This window comes from Kogia breviceps, chromosome 5 (genome assembly GCF_026419965.1).
Source record: "Kogia breviceps isolate mKogBre1 chromosome 5, mKogBre1 haplotype 1, whole genome shotgun sequence".
NCBI classification, from domain to species: domain Eukaryota; kingdom Metazoa; phylum Chordata; class Mammalia; order Artiodactyla; family Physeteridae; genus Kogia; species Kogia breviceps.
The window spans coordinates 75,064,348-75,087,779 of NC_081314.1; the positions used below are offsets into that span (position 1 = coordinate 75,064,348).

Genomic DNA, 23,432 nt, shown 5'->3' on the forward strand with positions numbered 1-23,432 from the left:
CCCTCCTAGGTTCAGATTCATGAATCCATAATGCAGGGAGGAGCGTGGATGATTAAGTGTCTGATTAGAGAAAACAGATTAACCTGGCAAACATAATAAATTTAGCTCATAAGCAGGATGGCATTAAAAATGCTCACAATAACTCTCCTGTATAAAATCATGAACCACTGCCTTCAGTGATGACTCAATTGAAATAGTTGGAGAACATAAAGCAAATGCATGTTTATGGATCTCTCTTTGAGACATTAAAAGAGTATTGAAAGGTATATCTGATTCAGTTTATAACTAAAAATACATTAAATAGGGAACATGTAAGAAAAATATTAACTCATAAAAACAAAGCTACAACCTCTTGTAGTGTTTGAGTTTCTGCTTTACCAATAAGTATGTCTAGATCCCACATGTTTTCAATGTCTTTCTAGTACTTTGCTTCCAAAGATGCCAAAGCCAGTCCCCAATTTCAGACCCTGCAGATTCACCCTTAACCTTCACTATGGAACCTGATTCCTTTATAAAGGCGGCTGCATCATTAAGTAGTTCTTATCCCATTGGGACAAAACAACATAAAATTAGACAGCTATTTCAGCCTTTGAATCAGTAGGGAAAAAATCCTTCCTTCTAGCTGAAAGTCCATTTATATCAGAGTAAAAATCTAGGTTACGACTTGTTTGAAGGCAAGTCCTTGTGCTGTGCTCCAAAAAGTTCACTTAGCAGTCTGCGGGCCTTCCTTACTTAGCTGGTTTGTTATTCCTGGCTTCCCTTTTTTAGCAAGGAGAAAATGGATACTCTTCACGCCCAGCTTTATTTTTATTTCTTGTGGCCTCTCCCGTTGCGGAGCACAGGCTCAGCGGCCGTGGCTCACAGGCCCAGCCGCTCCACGGCATGTGGGATCTTCCCGGACCGGGGCACGAACCCGTGTCCCCTGCATCTGCAGGAGGACTCTCAACCACTGCGCCACCAGGGAAGCCCCAACTTTATTTTTAAACTCTTACGGTTATATTCCTGGAGGCCTCTGCTGGCCCATGGCCTGAAAGAGAGTCAGTTAGGCCCTGCCCTGTCAAGTGCGCACCTGAGTCGCAAGTTTCGCAGAATAAGGGACTTGCTCTGCTCCTCTATCTAGAACCAGACCTTTGTCAGGGACAGGGCAGGGCAAGTGGGGAGGGGAATGGGCTGCCCGAGGGAGTCGTGTCTTCAAGGAAGGCCCCATCAGACGGAGCCAGGTACATTTCCCATTGGGAGAAACTGGTGCCTGGACATCTAGGGCCCTAGGCACCCTTCCCTCCTCCTTTCCTCCCTCCTCCCACTTCTGAAGTTGATCTTAGACTGGAGGGGGGTGACAAGGAGGAGTCCAAAGGGGGTGGGGTCCACGTGTGCCCCCACAGTCCTGGACGCCGGAGCTGGCTCCCGGGCACACCTTCTGTAGGTATGTGCGGTGGGAAGCAGGGAGGGTTTTTAAGGCCACTCCTTCCTCCCACCTTGGCTTAGACTGAGATGCTTTCTTGGAGCACAGGGACCAGGATCCTTTCTGCTGCCTCAGTGGAATCTGTGTACAGTGAGGAGGGGCGCACTCCTAGTGGACGCAATGTGTATTCATGCTCACGAACGTTTCTGTGCTCAACAAGACAAGTTAACGGTACACCCGCCGCGCCTAGACCAGCCCTTGGTACCGGGAAAGTTTGATGCAGGAACGTCCCAGTGGCGGGGCAAGGTGTCCTCGGTTAGTTACGGCGCTGGGGCTGCGCTTCGGCTGCTGGGTTTGTGTGTGTGTCTGTGCGGGCGGAGAGCAGGTGTGGTGTCGGTTCTCCCACGGGTGCGGAGGGGACGGAGGCGGGCGGGCGGGTCCCCAGGCGGTGGCGCAAGCCGGCCCAGGCGGCAGGAGCAGGGCGCGTGCGCGGCAGCGTCGGAGCGCCGGGGCCTCTCCGCGCGGCGGGGTGGCGTTGGCGCCGGAGGCCGGCCTTGGTAACCGACAGTACGCCGCTGCCGCCGTGCCCTCCCCCGGGCGCAGACGGAGTGGACCCCCGGCCGGTAGCTGGAGGGGCAGCAGCGGCGTGGCCGGCGCGACCCCGGGACCCTCGCCGCTGCCACCGGTGGGGAGAACAACCCAGGCTTCAGAGTGAGGTGTGCTGGGGAGGAGGAGGGAGGACCTCTAGGACCCCGACAGCCTTGCTGAACCGACTCTCAAACGAGAGAGCCCCAAGGACCAGTAGAGAGCGTCTCATTTAACCCATGTCTCTCCCCACACCCCGCCCCGTTTTTTTTTTTTTTTTTTTGCAAGTGGGAGAACAGAGTCCATGGTGAAGAGAGACTCACTTTCCCGTGTGACACAGCTATCAAGTGGCAGAACCAGGACTGGACCTCGTCTTGCTTACTAAGGCCTTCTATCCACCGTCCTCACTGAAATGAGTATGAATAATAAGTATTTATTATTATAATATATTAGGTTTTGGAACTATGAATGGTGAAATCACTTTGGCATTCAGGACTATTAATGTAATTTATGTGCTGGAAAAGCCCAGCCACTCTGTCCTCCCTGGGCTGGGGATCCTCGTTCCTTCATTTATTAAACATTCCCTGGGCAGTTATATGTGACAGGCACTCTGCAGCAAACTGCAGGTGCAGAGATAAACAGGAACCAGCCCTCCACATGGAGCAGAAGAGAAAATTCCCCAGACATCAGTAACTCACGCAGGTGTAGGAAACGCAATGGGCGATAGATAGAGGAGGAGTGGTAGCTCGGAAGGAGACGTCACCTGTGGCTGAGAGGAGGTGGACCTTGGGGAGGAGGTGACATCTGATCTGGATCCTTAAGAGTGGGTCATTTGGAAATGGGCAGCGCATTCCAGGTAGAAGTTTCGGTATTAGCAACATAACTCCAGGTGAGAGTGAGGAATAATGGTTTGATTTGCCCAGAATGTAGGGATGAATAAGGAGTCCAAGATTACAGAGGGAGCGAGATTCGGAGTCGACAGGGGATCCACGGAGGGATTCCAAGCGAGGAATGAGGGGGCAATGGCTCAGGATGGTTCATTTGGCCGGGAGTTGGAACCCTCAACTGTAGGGAGAGATGTTGGAGCAAGGATACTGGCAGCTCTGAGGGTCTGTGAATTAGCCGTTCTGGGAGCACAGGGCTTCATGGAGCCATCTCATTGTGGCAGGGCTATGGATAAAAAATGCAGCTTTAGTGGGAAGTGGTCCAAACTGAATTGGGAGACTGTTGGACTGTAGGGATAGCCCGTGCTCATGTTTCAGACTGCCAATAGCATCCTTGGGAGTAGTTTGTGAAAAAGTGCTGTTAGTATTCTTGTAACACAGGTGGCCCCAGGGACACAAGCAGCGGTTAATCAGCCTATCCCTATCTGTGCAGGGGGCCGTTATTTCTTTTGATGCATCCAGGGAGACCAACAAGGAGCTATAAACAAGGAAGCTTGTTTTGGCATGAAACAGGAAATTTCTTGTACAAGGATTACAGACACTCTTTATTATAAACTAGTCAAACAATTCTGTGCAGACGAAGTACTTTTACCTTAAAGGTGACACACAGAGATATCAGCAGAGGACTTAAAAATGTATCTTTAATTGGTTCTGTATTATCATGTTCATGAAGCACTACATAACACATTTGCAGTTGAATGGAATGGGTAGATGTCCATGTAAATCAAATTACCCAAGCAGACAGGTTTTAGCCATTTCCCTAAGGTATGAGTCTGGGAACCTTCTAAATGCTTCTAGAAGCTTCTCATCTTGACACCTCCCCTGCAGAAGAGCAAGGGTTTCCTAAGGCTCCACTTCCTATTACTCACTGGTTCCACGTATGAATGTTTAAAAACTTTCTGTGTTGGGCTTCCCTGGTGGCGCAGTGGTTGAGAGTCCACCTGCCGATGCAGGGGACACGGGTTCGTGCCCTGGTCTGGGAAGATCCCACATGCTGCGGAGCGGCTGGGCCCGTGAGCCATGGCCGCTGAGCCTGCGCGTCCGGAGCCTGTGCTCCGCAACCGGAGAGGCCACAACAGTGAGAGGCCCGCGTACCGAAAAAAAAAAAAAACTTCCTGTGTTGTCTTATGAAATATACATTCTGTATGCTTTTGCAGCTTCTCTATCTAATGAATATTTGAGAAGGGGGAAAAGATGAAACATTGTTTAGTAGCAATTCCTTTGGCTAGTGATGTTAATCAGTGGAGTAAGGAAGGAGCATGCAGTCTGGAATAAGAAGACAGACCTGGGATTGAATTCTATTTCTGTCCATTACTACCTGTGTGACTTTTAATTCTGCTACTTAATTCATCTCAGTCTCAGTTTCCTCACCTGTAAAAAGGTGATTGTAATCATCAGCTCACAACTGTTACCCAGTCTCACAGCGTGCAAGAAGGGCTGCAGAAAGGTCAGCAAGGGAGGAGGTATAGTGCACATGGGGACAAGCAGTTAAGGATGAGGAGCCTGACCTTGGATGTAGCCTAATCTGGGTCCAGATGTAGGTTCTGCCCTTTCCCAGTGTGTAACTTTGGATGAGTCCCTGAACTGCTGTGAACGTCAGGTTCCTCATATTTAAAATTGGGGAAATAATTACATCTACTTTGTGCTGTTGATTTGAGGATTGCACAGTTTCTGGGAAATAGAATGAGATGAACACTAGAGGTGAAAGGGACCTTGAAAGGCCTCCTCACCTTACCAGTGCCACACCCCCCCCGGAAATCTTATTTTTATCAACTGTGACTATGTTTAAACATTCCCAGTGACAGAGACTGATATCTGTACAAGGTGCTCCATTCCATTGTTGGATCACTTTCAATAAAAGAGAAATTTTCCTCATATAAAGCTAAAAGTTGCCTCATTGTAATTTCCCCATATTGGTCCTCTTCTGTGCTCTGTAGGAAAAAAAATACATTGATTTTTTTTTATTACTATTAAAGATTTTTATTTTGAGATAATTGTAGATTCACATGCAGTTGTAAGAAATAATACAGAGAGATCCCTTGTACCTTTGCCAGGTTTTCCCCAGTGGTAACATCTTGCAAAACCACACTGCAGTATCACAAGCAGGTTATTGAAATGGACCACATGGAGAGGCAGAGCATTCCACCACTTCTAGCATCTTTCATATGTTGCCTTTTTATAGCCACACCCACTTCCTTCTTACCACTTCCTTAACCCCTGGCAACCATTATTAGTTCTCTGTTTCTATAATTAGGTCATGTCAAGATGTTGTATAGATGGAATCATATATATAACATGTCATGTCACTGGCTTTTTTCACTCAGCACAGTTCTCTAGAAATTCACCCTTGGTTGTGTTGTTGCATTTATTAATAGTTTGTTCTTTTTTATTCCTTAGGAGTGGTATGGGTGTACCACAAATTGTTTACTGTTCACCCATGGAAGGTCATCTGGGTTGTTTCCAGTTTTGGGCTATTATGCTATAAACATTCATGTACAGGTTTTTGTGCAACTATAAGTCTTTAATGTCTTCAGTCTCTGGGATAAATGCCTAGGAGTGCAAGTGCTGGACCATATTTTAGTTACAAGCTAAGTTTTTAAAGGAATTTCCAGACTGCTTTGAGTGACTGCAACATTTTATATTATCAACAGCAGTGAATGAGTGATCCAGTGACTCCACATTCTTGCCAGCATTTTCTCTGGTCACAATTTTTTAATTTAGCTATTGTGATAGGTATGTAGTGCTATCATGGTTTTTTAATCTAAATATCCCTAATGACCAGTGATGTTTAACATGGCTTGACATCTGCGGCTCTTCTTTGATAAAAGGTGTCATTGTATCTTTTGCTCAAGTTCTAATTGTATTCTTTGCTTCTTAATTGTTAAGTTTTGAGAGTTCTTTGTATGTTCCTGATATTGGTCCTTTCTTGGATATGTAGTTTTCAAAAATTTTCTCCTGCTCTGTAGCTTGTCTTTTTGTCCTTTTAATAGGGTCTTTTGTGCTGCAAAAGTTTTGAATTTTGAGGACATCCAATTTGTCAGTTTTTCCTTTTACGAATAGTACTTTTGGTGTCAAGTCTAAGAACTCTTTGTTTACCCTAGATCCTGAGGATTTTCTCTTATGTATTTTTCCCTGTATGTTTTATAATTTTATGTTTTACATTTAGGTCCCAAAGTGACAGAACTAGCATGTAGAAGACCTGAAGCAAGAGCTCATGTCTCTCACACCTAGGCTAGTTATTTTTCCCTCCGTATTTTATAATACAGGTGTTTCAGGGAGTATTTTAAAAAGGTTGGCATTTGCTAATATCACTTTTTAGCTGTAAAATGGGATAATAACATAATAAACTCAAATCATGGTAGATTTTTAAAAAATGAATTAGGGTTAATTGAATAGTGCACTTGAAAAAACCGTTACACTACACAGTACTTTCTGTTCAAATGGTGGTTATTATTGTAAGCTTGGCTAGGTCTCTGAATGCTAACAGGCAGCTGTGTGTGCTTGCTGATTCCTTTTCATGGGAAATGTGTTTGTTTATATCATAGTATAGTATCTATTTTTCCTTTTAGTGCCCATGTGGCCAAATTGTGAACTGCCATATTAATAAGACTCAAACATATTTGAGAGGGTGGTTAGACTTAATAGTTTCCATAAAGTTGTTTTAATAGTTATTTTTCAACAGATGGACAGCTTGCATTTGGCCTCATTTCTGTGACAGTATGATGACTGAAGTTTTCAACAGATGGCATACAAATACTTGGGAAAACACCCTCCCAATATTCATTGTCGTAAAAAAGACTTTTAGTGTGCCAGGAAAATGATAGTCTGTATTCCCAAGCTCTTTGCCTATGCTATTATAATTATAATTCAGATGATTTGGAAGTTTCCCTTTCTGGCACTTGGGTTTATTTTGTAAATGAGTATACATATCTACATTAGAGTGAGAGATGCAGAGGAATATTCTGTTGTCAATTAGATATTCAAGATGGATGTAGCATGAAATCTCCTTTTGATTATCAGTGAATGTACATAACTTCCTCTTACTGAGTCATTCTACTTGGATGCTGTACATAGAAAATGTAATGTTCCATAAAAATCAACCATCAGAGACTTATATGTTCTTTCTGAAAAGTACTGATTTAAAAGGAAAAAAATTCACCAAACTGAATTTTCAGACATACTCATCAATATGATGAACTCCCCAACCTTCCAAGTTGTCCCCCTTCTGCATCAACCACCTTGCACTGTTTTGGGAATCAGAAATGAAGAATCAACCAGTAAGTGGGGCAGTTGGAGAGTGGTGGAAATCTGTGGGGGTGTTTGTGGTTGCCACAATGACAAAGGGCATTTACTGATATTTAGTGGGTGTGTTATTGAACCTGGATTTGGGTCCCCTTGCCTGACATGCAACAAAGCCAACCTACTGACACTGGGTTGTGGTGAAGGAAAGTACAGCATTTATTGCAGGGTGCCAAGCAAGAAGAATGGGCAGCTCATGCTCAAAAGTTCTGAACTCCCCAATGGCTTTCAGGGAAGCGTTTTTAAAGGCAAGGTGAGGGAGGGGCCACAGGGTGTGTGATCAGCTTATGCTCAATTCTCAGCTTGGTTGGCATCAAGGTGAAGTTTCAAGCATCATTAATCTTCTGATTTCAACCAGTCTGGGTCTATGTGCTTGAAGTCAGTAGTTTTCACCTGATGGGGTTCTGCTTCCTGTAAAAACAACTTAGGAATGTGTGTCAGATATTTATCTGTATATTTCAGGGAACTGGAATTTTGGTGACTCTGCTATCTGGCTGATTTATAGTCTAAATTGTTACCAGTTTCCCCACCCAACAGCTTTTCTTTTTTTCTACCTCTTCCCCTTTCCTAATCATTAACTCTTGAGCCAGCCTTTTAAGACTCAGAGGAAGCCTGGGAGACTAAAGCAAAAGCCTTTTTCTTCAAAGGACAGGGACACAGGTACTTGTATGTGGTTTCAGGTGGAGGCCAGTGTGCCTGGGTCTGCACAGCACAGTTCAGCACAAGGAAGAAAGGTCCTGTGTCCTACAGTATGCCTGAATATCTGACTGGACACTCATCTGAGCCTGGAACTTGTGTCCGCTTAAAGCACAGAGTAAGTTTTACAGGATAAAGTATACTTTTGCACAGAATGTTAGTGAACACCCAAACCTCTTTTTGATTTTACTAAGTCGCTATATGAAAAGCTGAAAGACTTCTGATCTTCTGCTTCTGAATCCTGACTTTTTCATGCTAAGTGCTTTATTATATTTTTTGTGTAGTCATGAACTGAACATTTACATAGTAAAACAGATATTATCATGAAATGCTTATTATAATAAAGTAGCCCTGGGGTTAATCAGTATGAGAAGCATTGCTGTAGAAAATTAAGCAATAGTAGAGAAATTCTTTCTCCACTTGTCCATGTGTGCACACATATCTCTGTGTAGGAATCATTGAAAGAAAAGGACAGTGGCGTGAATCTAAGTATTTAATAAGAAATGCAATCCCAATAAATTCTGTATTGCCATGTTTCTATAGAAGCCTTGAACTGATTTTCTTTTGCCAAGTCATATCAGCTAGATCTTCTTTGTGTCTGTCATTGCAGATGGCGTTTAATGATTGCTTTAGTTTGAACTATCCTGGCAACCCTCAGCCAGGTGACTTGATTGAAGTGTTTCGTCCTGGCTATCAACACTGGGCACTGTACTTGGGTGATGGGTATGTTATCAACATAGCACCTCTAGGTAAGGTTTGTTTCCAGAAGCTCCTGGGAGCTTTTTAGTTTTCTTGTTACAAGAAGGAATCATGAACAAAATCATAAAATAAAACAGACTAGAAATAAAATGTAGAAAGTAGATAAATCCAACTGATCTAGGTTTACAGAAGGACCTTCTAAGACTAAAGTGCCATTGAAGAAATCACAAAAGCCAATTAATATTAAAATTTTAAACCTCTGGATTAAAAAAACACAGTTAAAAAGTAAATAATCAGCTGGGGAAAATATTTGCCACAAACATGACAAGAGTCACAATGTCTTTATATATAATACAAATAGATTATTTCAATTCATTCAACATCTATTTATAGATTTTCCAGTATGTGCCAAAGGCTTTTCTAAATGCTAGGGATACATAAGCCAGTCCCTACACAGTGGAGCTTACATTCTAGTGGAGAAAGAGAGGGAGACAGAGACAGAGAGAGAGGGAGAGAGCGAGAGAGGGAGAGAGCAAGCCTGAGAGAGGGAGCATGAACAAAATACAGAAAGTAATGTTAGATTAGAGATAAGTGATAATGGAGAAAATCATAGAAGCAGGATAGGAAGTGCTGGGGAGTTGTGGCTGCTGCAGTTTTAAATTAGCTGGTCAGGAAAATCTCATGAGAAAGTAGCATTTGAGACACAACTTGAAAGAGGTGAAGAAACCCAGCACGTGATATTTGGGGAAAGAGTTCATTAAGCTGAGGGAACAGCCAACACCCAAATCCCAACAAACAAATGGGTAAAAGATTGTGAACAGTTTGTAGAAGACAAAAATCTAATACCCATTTTTAAAGGTGTCAGCTTTTCAGTCATCTAGGAATTATAAAATAAAATGACAGATTTTATGCCTTTCACATTAGCAACATTTTAAAAAATGATAATCTGTTGATAAAGGTATAATGAAATGAACACAAGGATACTGTTGACAGAAATATAAGTTGATAAAATTGTTCTCAAAAACAATTTAACAATATGTGCTAAGAGTCTTAAAGGAGTTCATATGCTCTGACCCTGTAATTTTACCTCTATGAATCTATTCTTGGGAAATACTTTCAGAGATACTTATTTAATATTTGAGTATGAGAATGTTCACTTCTATCTCATTTATAATGGTTTAAAAAAACAGAATGGATCAATGGCCAGCAAGGGAATGGTTAAGTGAATTATGATTTAGCCACAAGATATAAGGTATCTGTGTTCGGCAGAATTTTTTAGTTGCAAGTAACATAAATCAAATTCAAATTCACTTAAACAAAAAGGCAAATTCATTGCTTCAGTGAAGGAAACTACAGAAAGAGTAGAGATGGTGCTGGCCTCAGGGATGCCCGGGTCTAGGGGCTTGAACACTATCAAAATTCTCCATCCCACATCTGCATTCTTTTGCTATATATTGTCTTCATTATCCCAGGCTATGTCTAAGAAGCTGAACTGATGAGCATAAGCATCCTTAGGCTCTCATCCTTATAGGCTTGTGACCCACAGGAGAGAGTTACTCCCTGCCCACTGCAGTTAGAAAAATCATGGAGAATGACTCTGTCCGGTGTGGGTCCCATGTCCATCACTGAACCATCACTGTGTCCAGGAATAGGATAGTATGACTGGCCTAGAAAGAGTCTTTTCCAGAAAGAAAGAAGCAGTGGTAAGATGGGGTGCTCAGCAGACTAAAACAGTAATACTTTAACAGCTAAAAATCATTTCTGGACACCTTTAATTGCATGAAAGATGATCTTGTATGATAGCTCTTGGAAAATTCCAGATTAAAAGTGCATTGTGTAATACGGTACCTGGTTTGCAAAGAAATCATATATACATACATACATGTTAATGCAGAAATATACACACACATATACAAGTGATAATAAATGACAGTACAAATACATCAAAATAATAATAATAGTTATTTCTGAGTGGCAGGATAATAGGTAGTTTATATTTATTTATGTGTTTATGCTGTATTTTTCTGTATTTTCTACAGGTTTAGAAATGGGCACAAACTATTAAGAAAAAACATATGCAAATAACAAATAGCCTAGAATATTTTTTCTTCAAGATACCTTTATAAAGAAGTGTTTATAGGCCTAAGTCTTACTATCTTGAGAGCTTCTGAGAACTGTTAATGAAGTGATTTTTGCAGGATTTTGAGCTATTTGCCTCTTGTTCTAGAATATTGGAAGTGGAAATGGCAAATAAAATGACATTTACGATACAGAGCCATTCATTCTGTAGAGTCTAATAATTAACGCTAAGCAATTCTTTACATTATCTCTGCAGTTTTCACATTTGGAAAATAATATGAGGTTTTTGTGCTGTTTTCTTTTTTCCCATCTTAAGCTCCATCTTAATGTGGTTCAAGCACTGAGCTTTGATCCTGTAGACTGAAGTTAAATTCCTTTTTCTGTTAACTACTTGTGGGATGTTCCACAAGCCAGTTTATCTCTCCAAGCTTTGATTTTCTCATCAGTAAATTGATTGCATCAAACTAGTCAAAAAAAAAATTGAATAATTCTAACTAGGATATATGTGTCCTATGAACTTGTAATGTGTAAGAACTTTCAACGTGTAAGATAATTAACTGGAAATGCTGCTCCAATGAAAAGGATTTTGGAGGAGAGAAAAAAAGAGGAGTGGAAGAAAAAGTTTGCTTTTAGTCATTACTGAAAGGAAAAGTGTCATAACACTGGTTATACAGAGACCCTTCATCTCATGGTTTACTTGAATGATGGCCAAGCATAGCAGTCTTGGGCAGATGGAGAGGGCCTAGGGCCTGGTGTTAAAGCTGAACACTAAGGAATCAGATGCCTCAGATGCTGACCACGGCATGCCAGGATACAGAGGTTTCAGGCGGTCTAGACCAATGCTTACTAATAGAGGCAGTAAGATGGAGTGGTAGGGCATGGGGCATTGTGACGGGTGGGTAGGGCACAGCTAGGGGCCACATAGAGTGGACAGTTAGGTTTAGTTTTAGGACTAAAACATTAGGTTTAGTTTTAGGACTTAGTTTCTTGGCTAAAGGGACTAACAAAACAAAGGCAGGGCCCCAGCCTGACCCCAACTGACCCCTCAGAAGACTGGGGTCCCCTGCAGGTTTAAAAGTGAAGTCTAATTAAAAGAACAAGTGTAAAAACAGAGCTGGGGGTAAGGAGTGCTGCTTAGATGCAGGACAAGAGCACTAATCATAATGCACTACTGTTAAGCCCAATGGTATTAGTTTGGAAGTGTTCAAATGCTGAAAAATAGACTGCATCATAGAAAAAGGGGGCAATGATCTTATCTGTACTTTGTTAGAAACATACGCCAAGATCCCTAATAATAATACCAATTGATAGAGAACTTATTCCTCAAAAATAAGTAGAGTTTTCACACCCAATTTGTTCTATGAATTTTCAAAAAGATAAGTAGATATAGATTTTTGGCGATTTCTTAAAAAATTATTTTATTTTTTTAACATCTTTATTGGAGTATAATTGCTTTACAATGGTGTGTCAGTTTCTGCTTTATAACAAAGTGAATCAGGTATACATAAACATATGTTCCCATATCTCTTCCCTCTTGTGTCTCCCTCCCTACCACCCTCCCTATCCCATCCCTCTAGGTGGTCACAAAGCACCGAGCTGATTCCCCTGTGCTATGCGGCTGCTTCCCACTAGCTGTCTATTTTACCTTTGGTAGTGTATATATGTCCGTGCCACTCTCTCACTTTGTCACAGCTTACCCTTCCCCCTCCCCATTTCCTCAAGTCCACTCTCTAATAGGTCTGTGTCTGTATTCCCATCTTACTCCTAGGTTCTTCATGACATTTTTTTTTTCTTTCTTAGATTCCATATATATCTGTTAGCATAAGGTATTTGTCTTTCTCTTTCTGACTTACTTCACTCTGTATGACAGACTCAAGGTCCATCCACCTCACTACAAATAACTCAGTTTTGTTTCTTTTTATGGCTGAGTAGTACTCCATTGTATATATGTGCCACATCTTTATCCATTCATCCGATGATAGACACTTAGGTTGCTTCCATCTCCTGGCTATTGTAAATAGAGCTGCAGTGAACATTTTGGTACATGACTCTTTTTGAATTATGGTTTTCTCAAGGTATATGCCCAGAAGTGGAATTGCTGGGTCATAGATATAGATTTTCAAAAAGTTTTCTTATATTCTCACTCATATAGTATTGAACAAGTGTTAGTGATAAATTAGAGAATGAGCGTTTACTGTTAGTAAGATTAAATGGTTTCTGGTTTGAGGATAAGTTAGGATGGCAGTGGAGTTCACCGGGCTGAGTCACTATATCTTGCTAACCAGAATTCTCCTTATAGATGATGGCATTTCTGCACCGTTTACAAGTGCCAAGTCTGTATTCAGCAGAAAGGCCCTGGTGAAGATACAGCTTTTGAAGGATGTTGTGGGAAATGACACATACAGAATAAACAATAAATATGATGAAACATACCCACCACTCCCCGTGGAAGAAGTCATGCAACGGTCAGAGTTTGTTGCTGGACAGGAGGTGGAGTATGACTTACTTGTCAACAACTGTGAGCATTTTGTGACTTTGCTCCGCTATGGAGAAGGAGTTTCAGAACAGGTGAGTTTTCTCTAGGAGAAATGGAAGTTTGGGAAAATAATAGCTACTGACTATGATCAAATTTTCAGGCCTCAAACAAATGGAAAAGAAAAAGAAAATATGAGAACACTGCAGGACAAAGGAGGGAATCGAGTTTCTCAAGGTCATGCAGCAATTTCATGACCACACTGAGACTAGAACATTCATATCATGAATTTGGGTTAGAAGGGACTTGAAGCAGAGTCAAGACCATAGCTTTCTGTCATTCTTATTGCCTTATGTCCTTCAGTTTTTTCCCATTACCCCACCATACAGCAATTAAATCAGTTACTTTATATACTGAAAAAAATATGCTGAAAAGAACGCTGACATTTTTGAGTGGGAGTTCATTTGCTGAAAACATAGATGGTAACAGTGAGATTCTTTTCCATTAGCTGAAAGAGGCTAACTGATACCATAGCTTGGTGGCTTTGTAAATGTCTTCTGTTTCCTTGCAATGCTAGTTTCAAAGAAATGTTGTGCTTTTGAGGAGATCCTTTGATTCATTGAGCTTTTGGATGATTTTCAGTGGATTAATTGACTTTTTTTAAAAAAAATATTTATTTATTTTTTGGTTGCGCTGGGTCTCAGTTGCAGCAGGCAGGCTCCTTAGTTGCGGCTCCAGGTCTCCTTAGTTGTGGCATGCGAACTCTTAGTTGCAGTGTGCATGTGGGATCTAGTTCCCTGGCCAGGGATTGAACCCATGCCCCCTGCACTGGGAGTTCCTAGTCCTATCCACTGTGTCACCAGGGAAGTCCCTGGTGGGGGACTTCCCCAACCAGAGGAAGTAGCTTATAGTTTTGTTATTTACCATCACTATTCGGTAGTATGTCAGATTCCGCATTAAAAGCATGCCCTTTCCCTACCTGTTTTCCCACCAATCCAATTCCGTCATTGATGTTTTAACCGAAAGATTTATTAAAGTGGTGTGAGAAAATGAATATATAAAGGCTTCCAATATCTTTAAATGGTGGATCTGTTATATAAGTGTCTATTCTGAGGAATGAAGTTACAATTCTGCTCACGAAAGCTTGGGAAAATGGGAGATGGAACATAATGAACAGATACATTTGTTTTTATTAAGAAATAATTTAATTGGAAATTCATTTTTATTAGGAAGTACATTACCATAATGAATGTTCTATTCACATGTAGCAATAAATTGCTTCTGAGCCAAAACACAGAGGACGTGCACACAAGTTTCAGCTCACCTTTGCATTGAAAAGTAGTGGTATAGCTAAGAAATATAGTTTGTTAATGACAAAGTTGTCCACTGCACTCAATCAGTATTTTTTTTTAATGTGGTTAAATCAAAAGGAATTAGAGCCATCTTTTTGCTTTGACTCTCACTTGTAATCTATCATCTTTCCACGTTTCATACCCAGATCAAGACCCATGAAAGAGTAACCATTTTTTTAACAACTAATATAACTATTCTTTAGCAGGTTCTGATGAAGATGGTGTAGTGTGTAGTGACAGCCTTAAGGACACACCTAAGCTTTGGAATTCTGCTGATCTGAGCTAGAGCCCTATCTTCACCACTTCATAGCTGGATGACTTTGGACACATTGTTTATCAGTTTCCTAATCTATAAAGTGAGGTTGTTTTATAGATTTTAAGAGATTTTTAAAGTCTCTTAGCATACTCCATTACATATTATTCATCCCAATAAAAAGTGTACTTTCATAGACTACTTTTAATTTCAGTATTTTAGCAATTTTATAGATCTTTGTTGACACTCTTCAGTAAAATTCTGTTGATCTAAAAAACTACAGCACTCGAATTGTTATTTTTATTTAATTAATTTATTTAACTATCAATAATTAATAGTGTTAGTACTAATAATAACTAATATTAGGTTTGTTTTTCAGGGTCCCTTTAAGGCTTGGGGGTCTTGAGCATAGAACAGTATTCTTGGGAAATGGCTGTGTATTTCCCCCAATTTAAAAACTATAAATACATGAAAAGGTTAGAAAGGTGGAAGGATGGTGGCCTCATCTTTTTCTTCTTTGTACTTTTCTGTATTTTTTTAAAAATTAATGGACTTTACTTTTTAGAGTAGTTTTAAATTTACAGCAAAATTGAGCTGAAAGTATAGAGAGTTCCCACATACTCCCTCTCCCACCCACATATATGTGTCCTTCCCCACTGTCAATGTCCTACAGCAATGTGGTATATTTGTTATAAAAGATGAACCAACATTGGTACATCCTCATCAACCAGAGTCCATAGTGAAGGAAACCAGAATATGCCACCCCCAAATATGTCACTTTGGCATAAGGATTATTTTGAGCAACTGAGAGACAACTGAGTAGAAGCGGATTCAAGAAAAGCTCTCTGCCCTCCCCCTGTTTGCCTAAAAGCAGGACATAAATTTTCAAAGGTGTTCCTCCTCCCCACTCTACCAGGAAGGACAAAAGTTAATCATCAGGGACAACCAGTGGTTAATGTAAGACCCTTATCAGCCTAGAGAGGGCACTAGAGGTATCCACATAACAAACTACTCACAAGCCTCTGTTTACCATTAGTTTCCTGTATGTTTACCTTCCCACAGACTTGCCCTTGGAAGGCGAACCACTTTCCTGTGTCCTGTCATTTCTCTACAAATTTATTGTTCTTTGTTGAAGATACTATATAAGCCTGAATTCTTTGTTTCTTAATTTTGTTTATTTATTTTTATACAGCAGGTTCTTAGTTATGTATTTTATACATATTAGTGTATATATGTCAATCCCAATCTGCCAATTCATCCCACCACCACCACGCCCTGCCACTTTACCCCCTTGGTGTCCATACGTTTGTTCTCTACATCTGTGTCTCTATTTCTGCATTGCAAACCAGTTAATATGTACCATTTTTCTAGATTCCACATATATGTGTTCATATACAATATTTGTTTTTCTCTTTCTGACTTAACTTCACTCTGTATGACAGTCTCTGGGTCCATCCACGTCTCTACAAATGACCTAATTTTGTTCCTTTTTATGGCTAATATTCCACTGTATATATGTACCACATTTTCTTTATCTGTTTGTCTGTCAGTGGGCATTTAGGTTGATTCCATGACCTGGCTATTGTAAATGGTGCTGCAGTAGACACTGGAGTACATGTGTCTTTTTGAATTATGGTTTTCTCTGGATATATGCCCAGTAGTGGGATTGCTGGGCCATATGGTAATTCTATTTTTAGTTTTTTAGGGAACCTGCATACCGTTCTCCAAATTAGCTGTATCAATTTACACTCCCACCAACAGTGCAAGAGGGTTCCCTTTTCTCCACACCCTCTCCAGCATTTGTTGTTTGTAGATTTTCTGATGATGCCCATTCTAACCAGTGTGAGGTGATACCTCATTGTAGTTTTGATTTGCATGTCTCTAATAACCAGTAATGTTGGGCAACTTTTCGTGTGCTTCTTGGCCATCTGTATGTCTTCTTTGGAGAGATGTCTCTTTAGATCTTCTGCCCATTTTTGATTGGGTTGTTTGTTTTGTTAATATTGAGCTGCATGAACTATTTATATATTTTGGAGATTAATCCTTTGTCCGTTAATTCGTTTGCAAATATTTTCTCCCATTCTGAGGGTAGTCTTTTCATCTTGTTTATGGTTTCCTCTGCTGTGCAAAAGCTTTTAAGTTTCATTAGGTCCCATTTGTTTATTTTTGTTTTTATTTCCATTTCTCTAGGAGGTGGGCCAAAAAAGATCTTGCTGTGATTTATGTCAAAGAGTGTTCTTCCTAGGTTTTCCTGTAAGAGTTTTATAGTGTCCGGTCTTACATTTAGGTCTTTAATCCATTTTGAGTTTATTTTTGTGTATGGTGTTAGGGAGTATTTTAATTTTATTCTTTTACATGTAGCTGTCCAGTTTTCCCAGCACCACTTATTGAAGAGGCTGTCTTTTCTCCATTATATATCCTTGCCTCCTTTGTCATAGATTAGTTGAACATAGGTGTGTGGGTTTATCTCTGGGCTTTCTATCCTGTTCCATTGATCTATATTTCTGTTCTTGTGCCAGTACCATATTGTCTTGATTACTGTAGCTTTGTAGTGTAGGCTGAAGTCAGGGAGTCTGATTCCTCCAGCTCCGTTTTTTTTCCCACAAGATTGCTTTGGCTATTCGGGATCTTTTGTGTCTCCATACAAATTTTAAGATTTTTTTGTTCCAGTTCTGTAAAAAATGCCATTGGTAATTTGATAAGGATTGCACTGAATCTGTAGATTGCTTTGGGTAGTATAGTCATTTTCACAATACTGATTCTTCCAATCCAAGAACATGGTATATCTCACATCTGTTTGTGTCATCTTTGACTTATTTCATCAGTGTCTTATAGTTTTCTGAGTACAGGTCTTTTATCACCTTAGATAGGTTTATTCCTAGTTATTTTATTCTTTTTGTTGCATTGGTGAATGGGATTGTTTCCTTAATTTCACTTTCTGATCATTCGTTGTCAGTGTATAGGAATGCCAGAGATTTCTGTGCATTAATTTTGTATCCTGCTACTTTACCAAATTCATTGATTAGCTCTAGTAGTTTTCTGGTAGCATCTTGAGGATTCTCTATGTATAGTATCATGTCATCTGAAAACAGTGATGATTTTACTTCTTCTTTTCCAATTTGTATTCCTTTTATTTCTTTTTCTTCTCAGATTGCCATGGCTAGGACTTCCAAAACTATGTTGAATAGTAGTGGCGAGAGTGGACATCCTTGTCTTGTTCCTGATCTTAGAGGAAATGCTTTCAGTTTTTCACCATTGAGAATGATGTTTGCTGTGGGTTTGTCATATATGGCCTTTATTATGTTGAGGTAGGTTCCCCCTATGCCCACTTTCTGGATAGTTTTTATCATAAATGGGTGTTAAATTTTGTTGAAAGCTTTTTCTGCATCTATTGAGATGATCATATGGTTTTTCTCCTTCAATTTGTTAATGTGGTGTATCACACTGATTGATTTGGGTATATTGAAGAATCCTTACATCCCTGGGATAAATCCCATTTGATCATGGTGTATGCTCCTTTTAATGTGTTGTTGGATTCTGTTTGCTAGTATTTTGTTGGGGATTTTTGCATCTATATTCATCAGTGATATTGGTATGTAATTTTCTTTCTTTGTATTATCTTTGTCTGGTTTTGGTATCAGGGTGATGGTGGCCTTGTAGAATGAGTTTGGGAGTGTTCCTTCCTCTGCAATTTTTTGGAAGAGTTTGAGAAGGATGGGTGTTAGCTCTTCTCTAAATGTTTGATAGAATTCACCTGTGAAGCCATCTGGTCCTGGACTTCTGTTTGTTGGAAGATTTTCACTCACAGTTTCAATTTCATTACTTGTGATTGGTCTGTTCATATTTTCTATTTCTTCCTGGTTCAGTCTTGGAAGATTATACCTTTCTAAGAATGTGTCCATTTCTTCCAGGTTGCCCATTTTATTAGCATAGTGTTGCTTGTAGTAGTCTCTTACAATGCTTTGTATTTCTGCGGTATCCATTGTAACTTCCCTTTTCATTTCTAATTTTATTGATTTGAATCCTCTTCCTCTTTTTCTTGATGAGTCTGGCTAGAGATTTACAATTTTATTTATCTTCTCAAAGAAGCAGCTTTTAGTTTTATTGATCTTTGCTATTGTTTTCTTTGTTTCTATTTCATTTATTTCTGCTCTGATCTTTATGATTCCTTTCCTTTTACTAACGTTGTGTTTTGTTTGTTCTCTCTCTTTGAGTTACTCTTCCCTGAATTTCTCCCATGAGTATATGAGATATACATGTTAATAAACTTCTGTTTGCTTTCCTCTTATTACAGAGCCTCAGCTGAGAACTTGTTATGGGTAAAGGAAAAAATTGTCTTCCCCTAAATAGTTAACATAAGGGTTCACTCTATGTTGTAAATTCTGTTGGTTGTGACAACTGTATAATGACATCCAGTATACTCTGCTTAATCATTCCCTCTTTCTCTAAATCTCTGGCAATCACTGATTTTTTTTTTTACTGCCCTATAGTTTATCTTTCCTAGAATGTCATATAGTTGAAATCATACTAAGCAATATGCACTTAAAATTCTTCCATGTCTTTTCATGGTTTGGTTGCTCATTTCTTTTTATTGCTGAATAATATTCCCTTGTCTGTACGCACCACAGTTTATTTTTCCACTCACCTACTGAAGGACATCTTGGCTGCTTCCCAGTTTTGGTAATTATGAAAAAAGCTGCTGGAAACATTTGTGTGTAGGTTTTTTGTGTATGTAAATTTTTGACTCATTTGGATAAACACCAAGTATTATGATTGTTGGATCATATGATAAGAGTATGTTTAGTTTTGTAAGAAACTGCCCAGCTGTCTTCCAAAGTGGCTGTACCATTTTGAATTCCCACCAGCAAAGAACAAGAGCTCCTGTTGCTCCACATCTTTAGCATTTGGCACTGTCAGCATTTTGGAGGTTAGCCATTCTGATAGGTACATGGTTGTATCTCCATCGTTTTAATTTGTAATTCCTTAAATATGTATGATGTTGGACACCTTTTCATGTATTATTTGCTATCTGCATATCACACTTAGTGACGTGTCTCTTGAGATCTTTAGCCCAATTTTAATTAGGTTGCTTGCTGGTTTTCATATTGTTGAGTTTTAAGAGTTCTTAGCATATTTTGGAAAACAATCTTTTATCAAATATGCCTTTTCACCAGTGTTTTCTTCCAGCCTGTGGCTTGTCTTTTCCTTATTTTTACAACTTCCTAAAATCAACATTTCTCACTGTTCGAGTCTAAACAAGTTATTAAAATGTGTCTATCTTTGTGGAAGATAGCAGCACCCTTGAATGGGCCTGGACAAGCTGACAGACAGTACACCCTGACTGTGTTTCTTTGCATAGCACTGCAGCCTTAGAGTCTTGGAGGAAGAGGGATTTTGATAACCCCTACAGTCATCTGTGACCCAGCTCCACTGATGTCTGGACCCAGCTGCTTCAGTTATAGCTAACATTTCACTGGACATGTGTATATAGATCCTCACAATAAGGATGTTTACAATGTACCCTCCCCACCTCGAAAGCCCTGTAAAGGATGAAGTGTGCAGGATGGGATCTGGTGATCTTCTAATCCTAAATCAGCCATGAAGTAAAAGCTCTTGTTCACGCTGTCTCACCACAAAGATCCTGGGATTTTATAATCTTGCAGGTCAGATCCCGTTACACATAACTCAAAGGGATTGTCCAAATTACATGTGATTTTTCCATTTAGAATGCAACTTGAAAAAAATAAATGTTTGGGATTTGGGAAACTGTATGCTGGAAGTGGCTTTATTATAATTGTATCTTGCCTGTGCAATCTCAGGGGATTTTGAGTTAGGATTAGGTTGTCTGTCCCCTCCCCAGTTCTCTTAGATTTATGGGATTTCTCTCCCATGTTATGTTTCTAGTGGCTGAAAGATACCCAATGAGTTAGGACTGCGTCTAGCTGGGGCCACCCCACCCACAGGATCCTGCCATTTTCCCAGGGCTGTCCTCTGCTGCCATTTGATATCTCTGTTTAAAGATACCAATTGCACCTTCCTGTTTTTGCATTGCCTGCCATATTTTCCTGTATCAGCCCTCCTTGGAATTTCAGCATCTGCCTGGAATTGCATGAGGTTTGGGCTTGGTTTATAATCCTTACTCCATCTGATTATTGATTCTGCCCCTCTTTGGAATTTTGTCTGGTATCTTGTATCTCTCAGCCCCTTTTGCTCCACATGGGCTATGTGGGTAGCTCTATGCTATAGTGAATTCTGACTCTCTCCTGGGAAGCAACTTAGGTAGCAACTAATTAAAAATTACAAATAAAAGAAATAACCAACCAACTAAATACATTAAATTAGAATTGTAAATTAAAATAGGATTTTTCACTTGTTTGCCAGTGTCATTCTCCTTGGCAGCTGGGGATGGTAACAGAGCAGGGAGTTATAATTATAGGCCTCATCCCTACAGACCACAGGATGATGTAATGAAGTGAATACTCTTGCCATTGTGCTCTGTCCTGGCTATAATGTTCCTGGAGGGAACATTATGTTCCCTCCCTAACTGTGGGTTAGGGGGTGGCAGGCTCCGTGGTGGAGGGCTGTGGGTTAGACAGAGGGCATGCTCCAGTATGAGCTGGGTCACACTTTCCAGCATTGGGGCTGGTCTCCAGAGTAATTTAGGAAAAATGTTTTGCTTTATTTGAAAGCCCGATTCTTAACTCCCAGAGAATAACTGTTGTTTTCAGAATACCTGATGACTCTGAAGTATCTGAATGTGACCTTTGGGTCATAAAATTGCACTGCAGATGGAAGGCGATATTAGTTGAGTGCCATGAAACCATGAATATTCATCAGTTCCATCATCATGATGATGATTAATACCCTTAAAGATATAAATGTCTGAGCTCCTTTATGGACAGTTGAGCTTGAGAGTGGTTTATTTTCGTTTGTCTACATGAGAAATTACTTTTTGACATGATAGTTAACATCAGTATTGACTTCTCTTGAAGTTTGTTTATCAGAATACAAAGTGTATCTACCAAATAAGAGCCTATAGGTATTTAGCTCAAGTCACATCCCTGAATTATTTTCCTAACAGACATTAAGTCAGGGAACACACACACACACACACACACACACACACACACACACACACGTCCATCCAAATGCTGTCATCTTTTTAATAGACTTCTTGAATGAGTGCTCCCACTTTCTTATCATGTCTACACCCCTCAACCAATACACACACACACACACACACACACACACACACACACACACACACACGATATTCACCTTGATATAGAATCAACCAAACCAGTATGTGTTTAGTGGGTAGGGGTTTCATAGGGGAGAACACATGGTTCAAGACTAAACTATATCTAAACATCCTGGTGGTACGACCTCCCTTGGGCAAATCACCTTTAACTTCTCGAGTTTTACAAAACAGGAGTAATGCTACCTCCCAGGTTTACTATGACAATTATTAGGAATTGTGGCATAATGAGTTTGTAAACTCTCAGAAGCTATAAAAATATGAGGAATCTCTACCTATGTGTATGTCTATCTTTGTCATAATTATAATAATTATAAATTTATTTCATTTGCATACAGAATTCTGATTTTGCATTGAGTTTTAAATTCATCCATTTTACATTAAAATGGGTCTTCAGTTTAGGAAACAAGCTAAAGCTGGGGTTTAGGACACTGAGATGCTTTTAGAATAAGATGTGTTTTTTGCTTGTTTCCTGTTTCCTTATAGGCCAGCCGAGCAATAAGTACCATTGGGTTTGTGACAGCTGCTGCTGGTGCCTTCTCTTTCCTTGGCTTGTTTCCAAAAAGACTAAGAGCAAAATACTATTAATTTACTGAAGAGATATTGGAGCTGAAGGAATTTGTGAGGAGGAAAAGAAACTTGGGATGAATACTTATTTTCAATGTATCATTATTGTTCCAAATTCCAATGATGGATGGCAGGCTCTTTAATAAATTGCTTACTGGTATTATCTCATCATTGAGCTGTGGAAATTTTCCTCCCTACTAGCATAGATTTCCTGTGGCAGCTTGAGTAAGAAGCAGTAGCCTTTTGAGTGAGCCAGCAGAGGATCTTAATATCACATCATCATTTATCTTCTATAAATACTGTTTTCCTTTCCCCTGAGGGTAACTATTTTGTATTTGCCAGAGGGATAAAGAACCTTTTATATGTGATTTTGAAAAAAAATGTTAAGAGCCCCAAATTTGGGGGTTGACCTCAAAATTCATATTCCTTTTCTGGTAAGAAAAGAATTTTGGAAATTTAGCATTTGGTTAGGCAGCTTGAAAAACTTTTGATTAATAAACCATTTGAGGGTGGACACCCATCTCCTTGCTCCTGTGTAGATGGGGGCAGGGGGTGAATGGGAGAAGGAACTCTCAGCTCCAGTGTTTCGGATCCAGTGATTTCCCTGGAAGCGACTCATTTGTAAGGAATATGTGAGAAGCTGGAGTGGGCTGTTACTTCTACAATGCTCCATCATTCCCTTTGGATTTTGAAGTATTTCAAGAGTTTGACTCTCTTAACCTTAGCAAGAGATCATTAAATGTAGGTTTAAGGTGCCGTATTTAGAAAACAATATCCTGTGTTACTTTTTAAGGCTTTTACTATGTCAAGGAGTGTCATGATTTT

General features: G+C 39.9%; 1 protein-coding gene across 5 annotated transcripts; it reads left to right on the forward strand.

Annotated features, from left to right (window-relative positions):
- The first annotated feature begins 1,561 nt into the window (after positions 1-1,561).
- Positions 1,562-22,778, forward strand: PLAAT1 (phospholipase A and acyltransferase 1). Of its 5 annotated transcripts, none has more exons than XM_067034241.1 (7): positions 1,562-1,717; positions 2,276-2,403; positions 7,107-7,208; positions 7,911-8,044; positions 8,537-8,675; positions 13,004-13,272; positions 22,527-22,778. In XM_067034241.1, the coding sequence occupies exons 2-7, from the start codon at positions 2,400-2,402 to the stop codon at positions 22,626-22,628; spliced, it is 750 nt and encodes a 249-aa protein (XP_066890342.1). In that variant the 5' UTR covers positions 1,562-1,717; positions 2,276-2,399; the 3' UTR covers positions 22,629-22,778. The 5 variants fall into 5 exon arrangements, with proteins under 5 accessions (XP_066890342.1, XP_066890344.1, XP_058920015.1 ...); XM_059064032.2 differs by lacking the exon at positions 1,562-1,717 and adding an exon at positions 1,848-2,118; XM_067034243.1 differs by lacking the exon at positions 7,107-7,208 and having other exon boundaries at positions 1,613-1,717.
- Positions 22,779-23,432: the final 654 nt, after the last annotated feature.

Coding starts and splice junctions, on each gene's coding strand:
- PLAAT1 (XM_067034241.1), top strand. Junction 7,209..7,910: donor CAGAAATGAAGAATCAACCA/GTAAGTGGGGCA, acceptor ATGTGGTTTCAG/GTGGAGGCCAGTGTGCCTGG. Junction 8,676..13,003: donor TATCAACATAGCACCTCTAG/GTAAGGTTTGTT, acceptor TTCTCCTTATAG/ATGATGGCATTTCTGCACCG.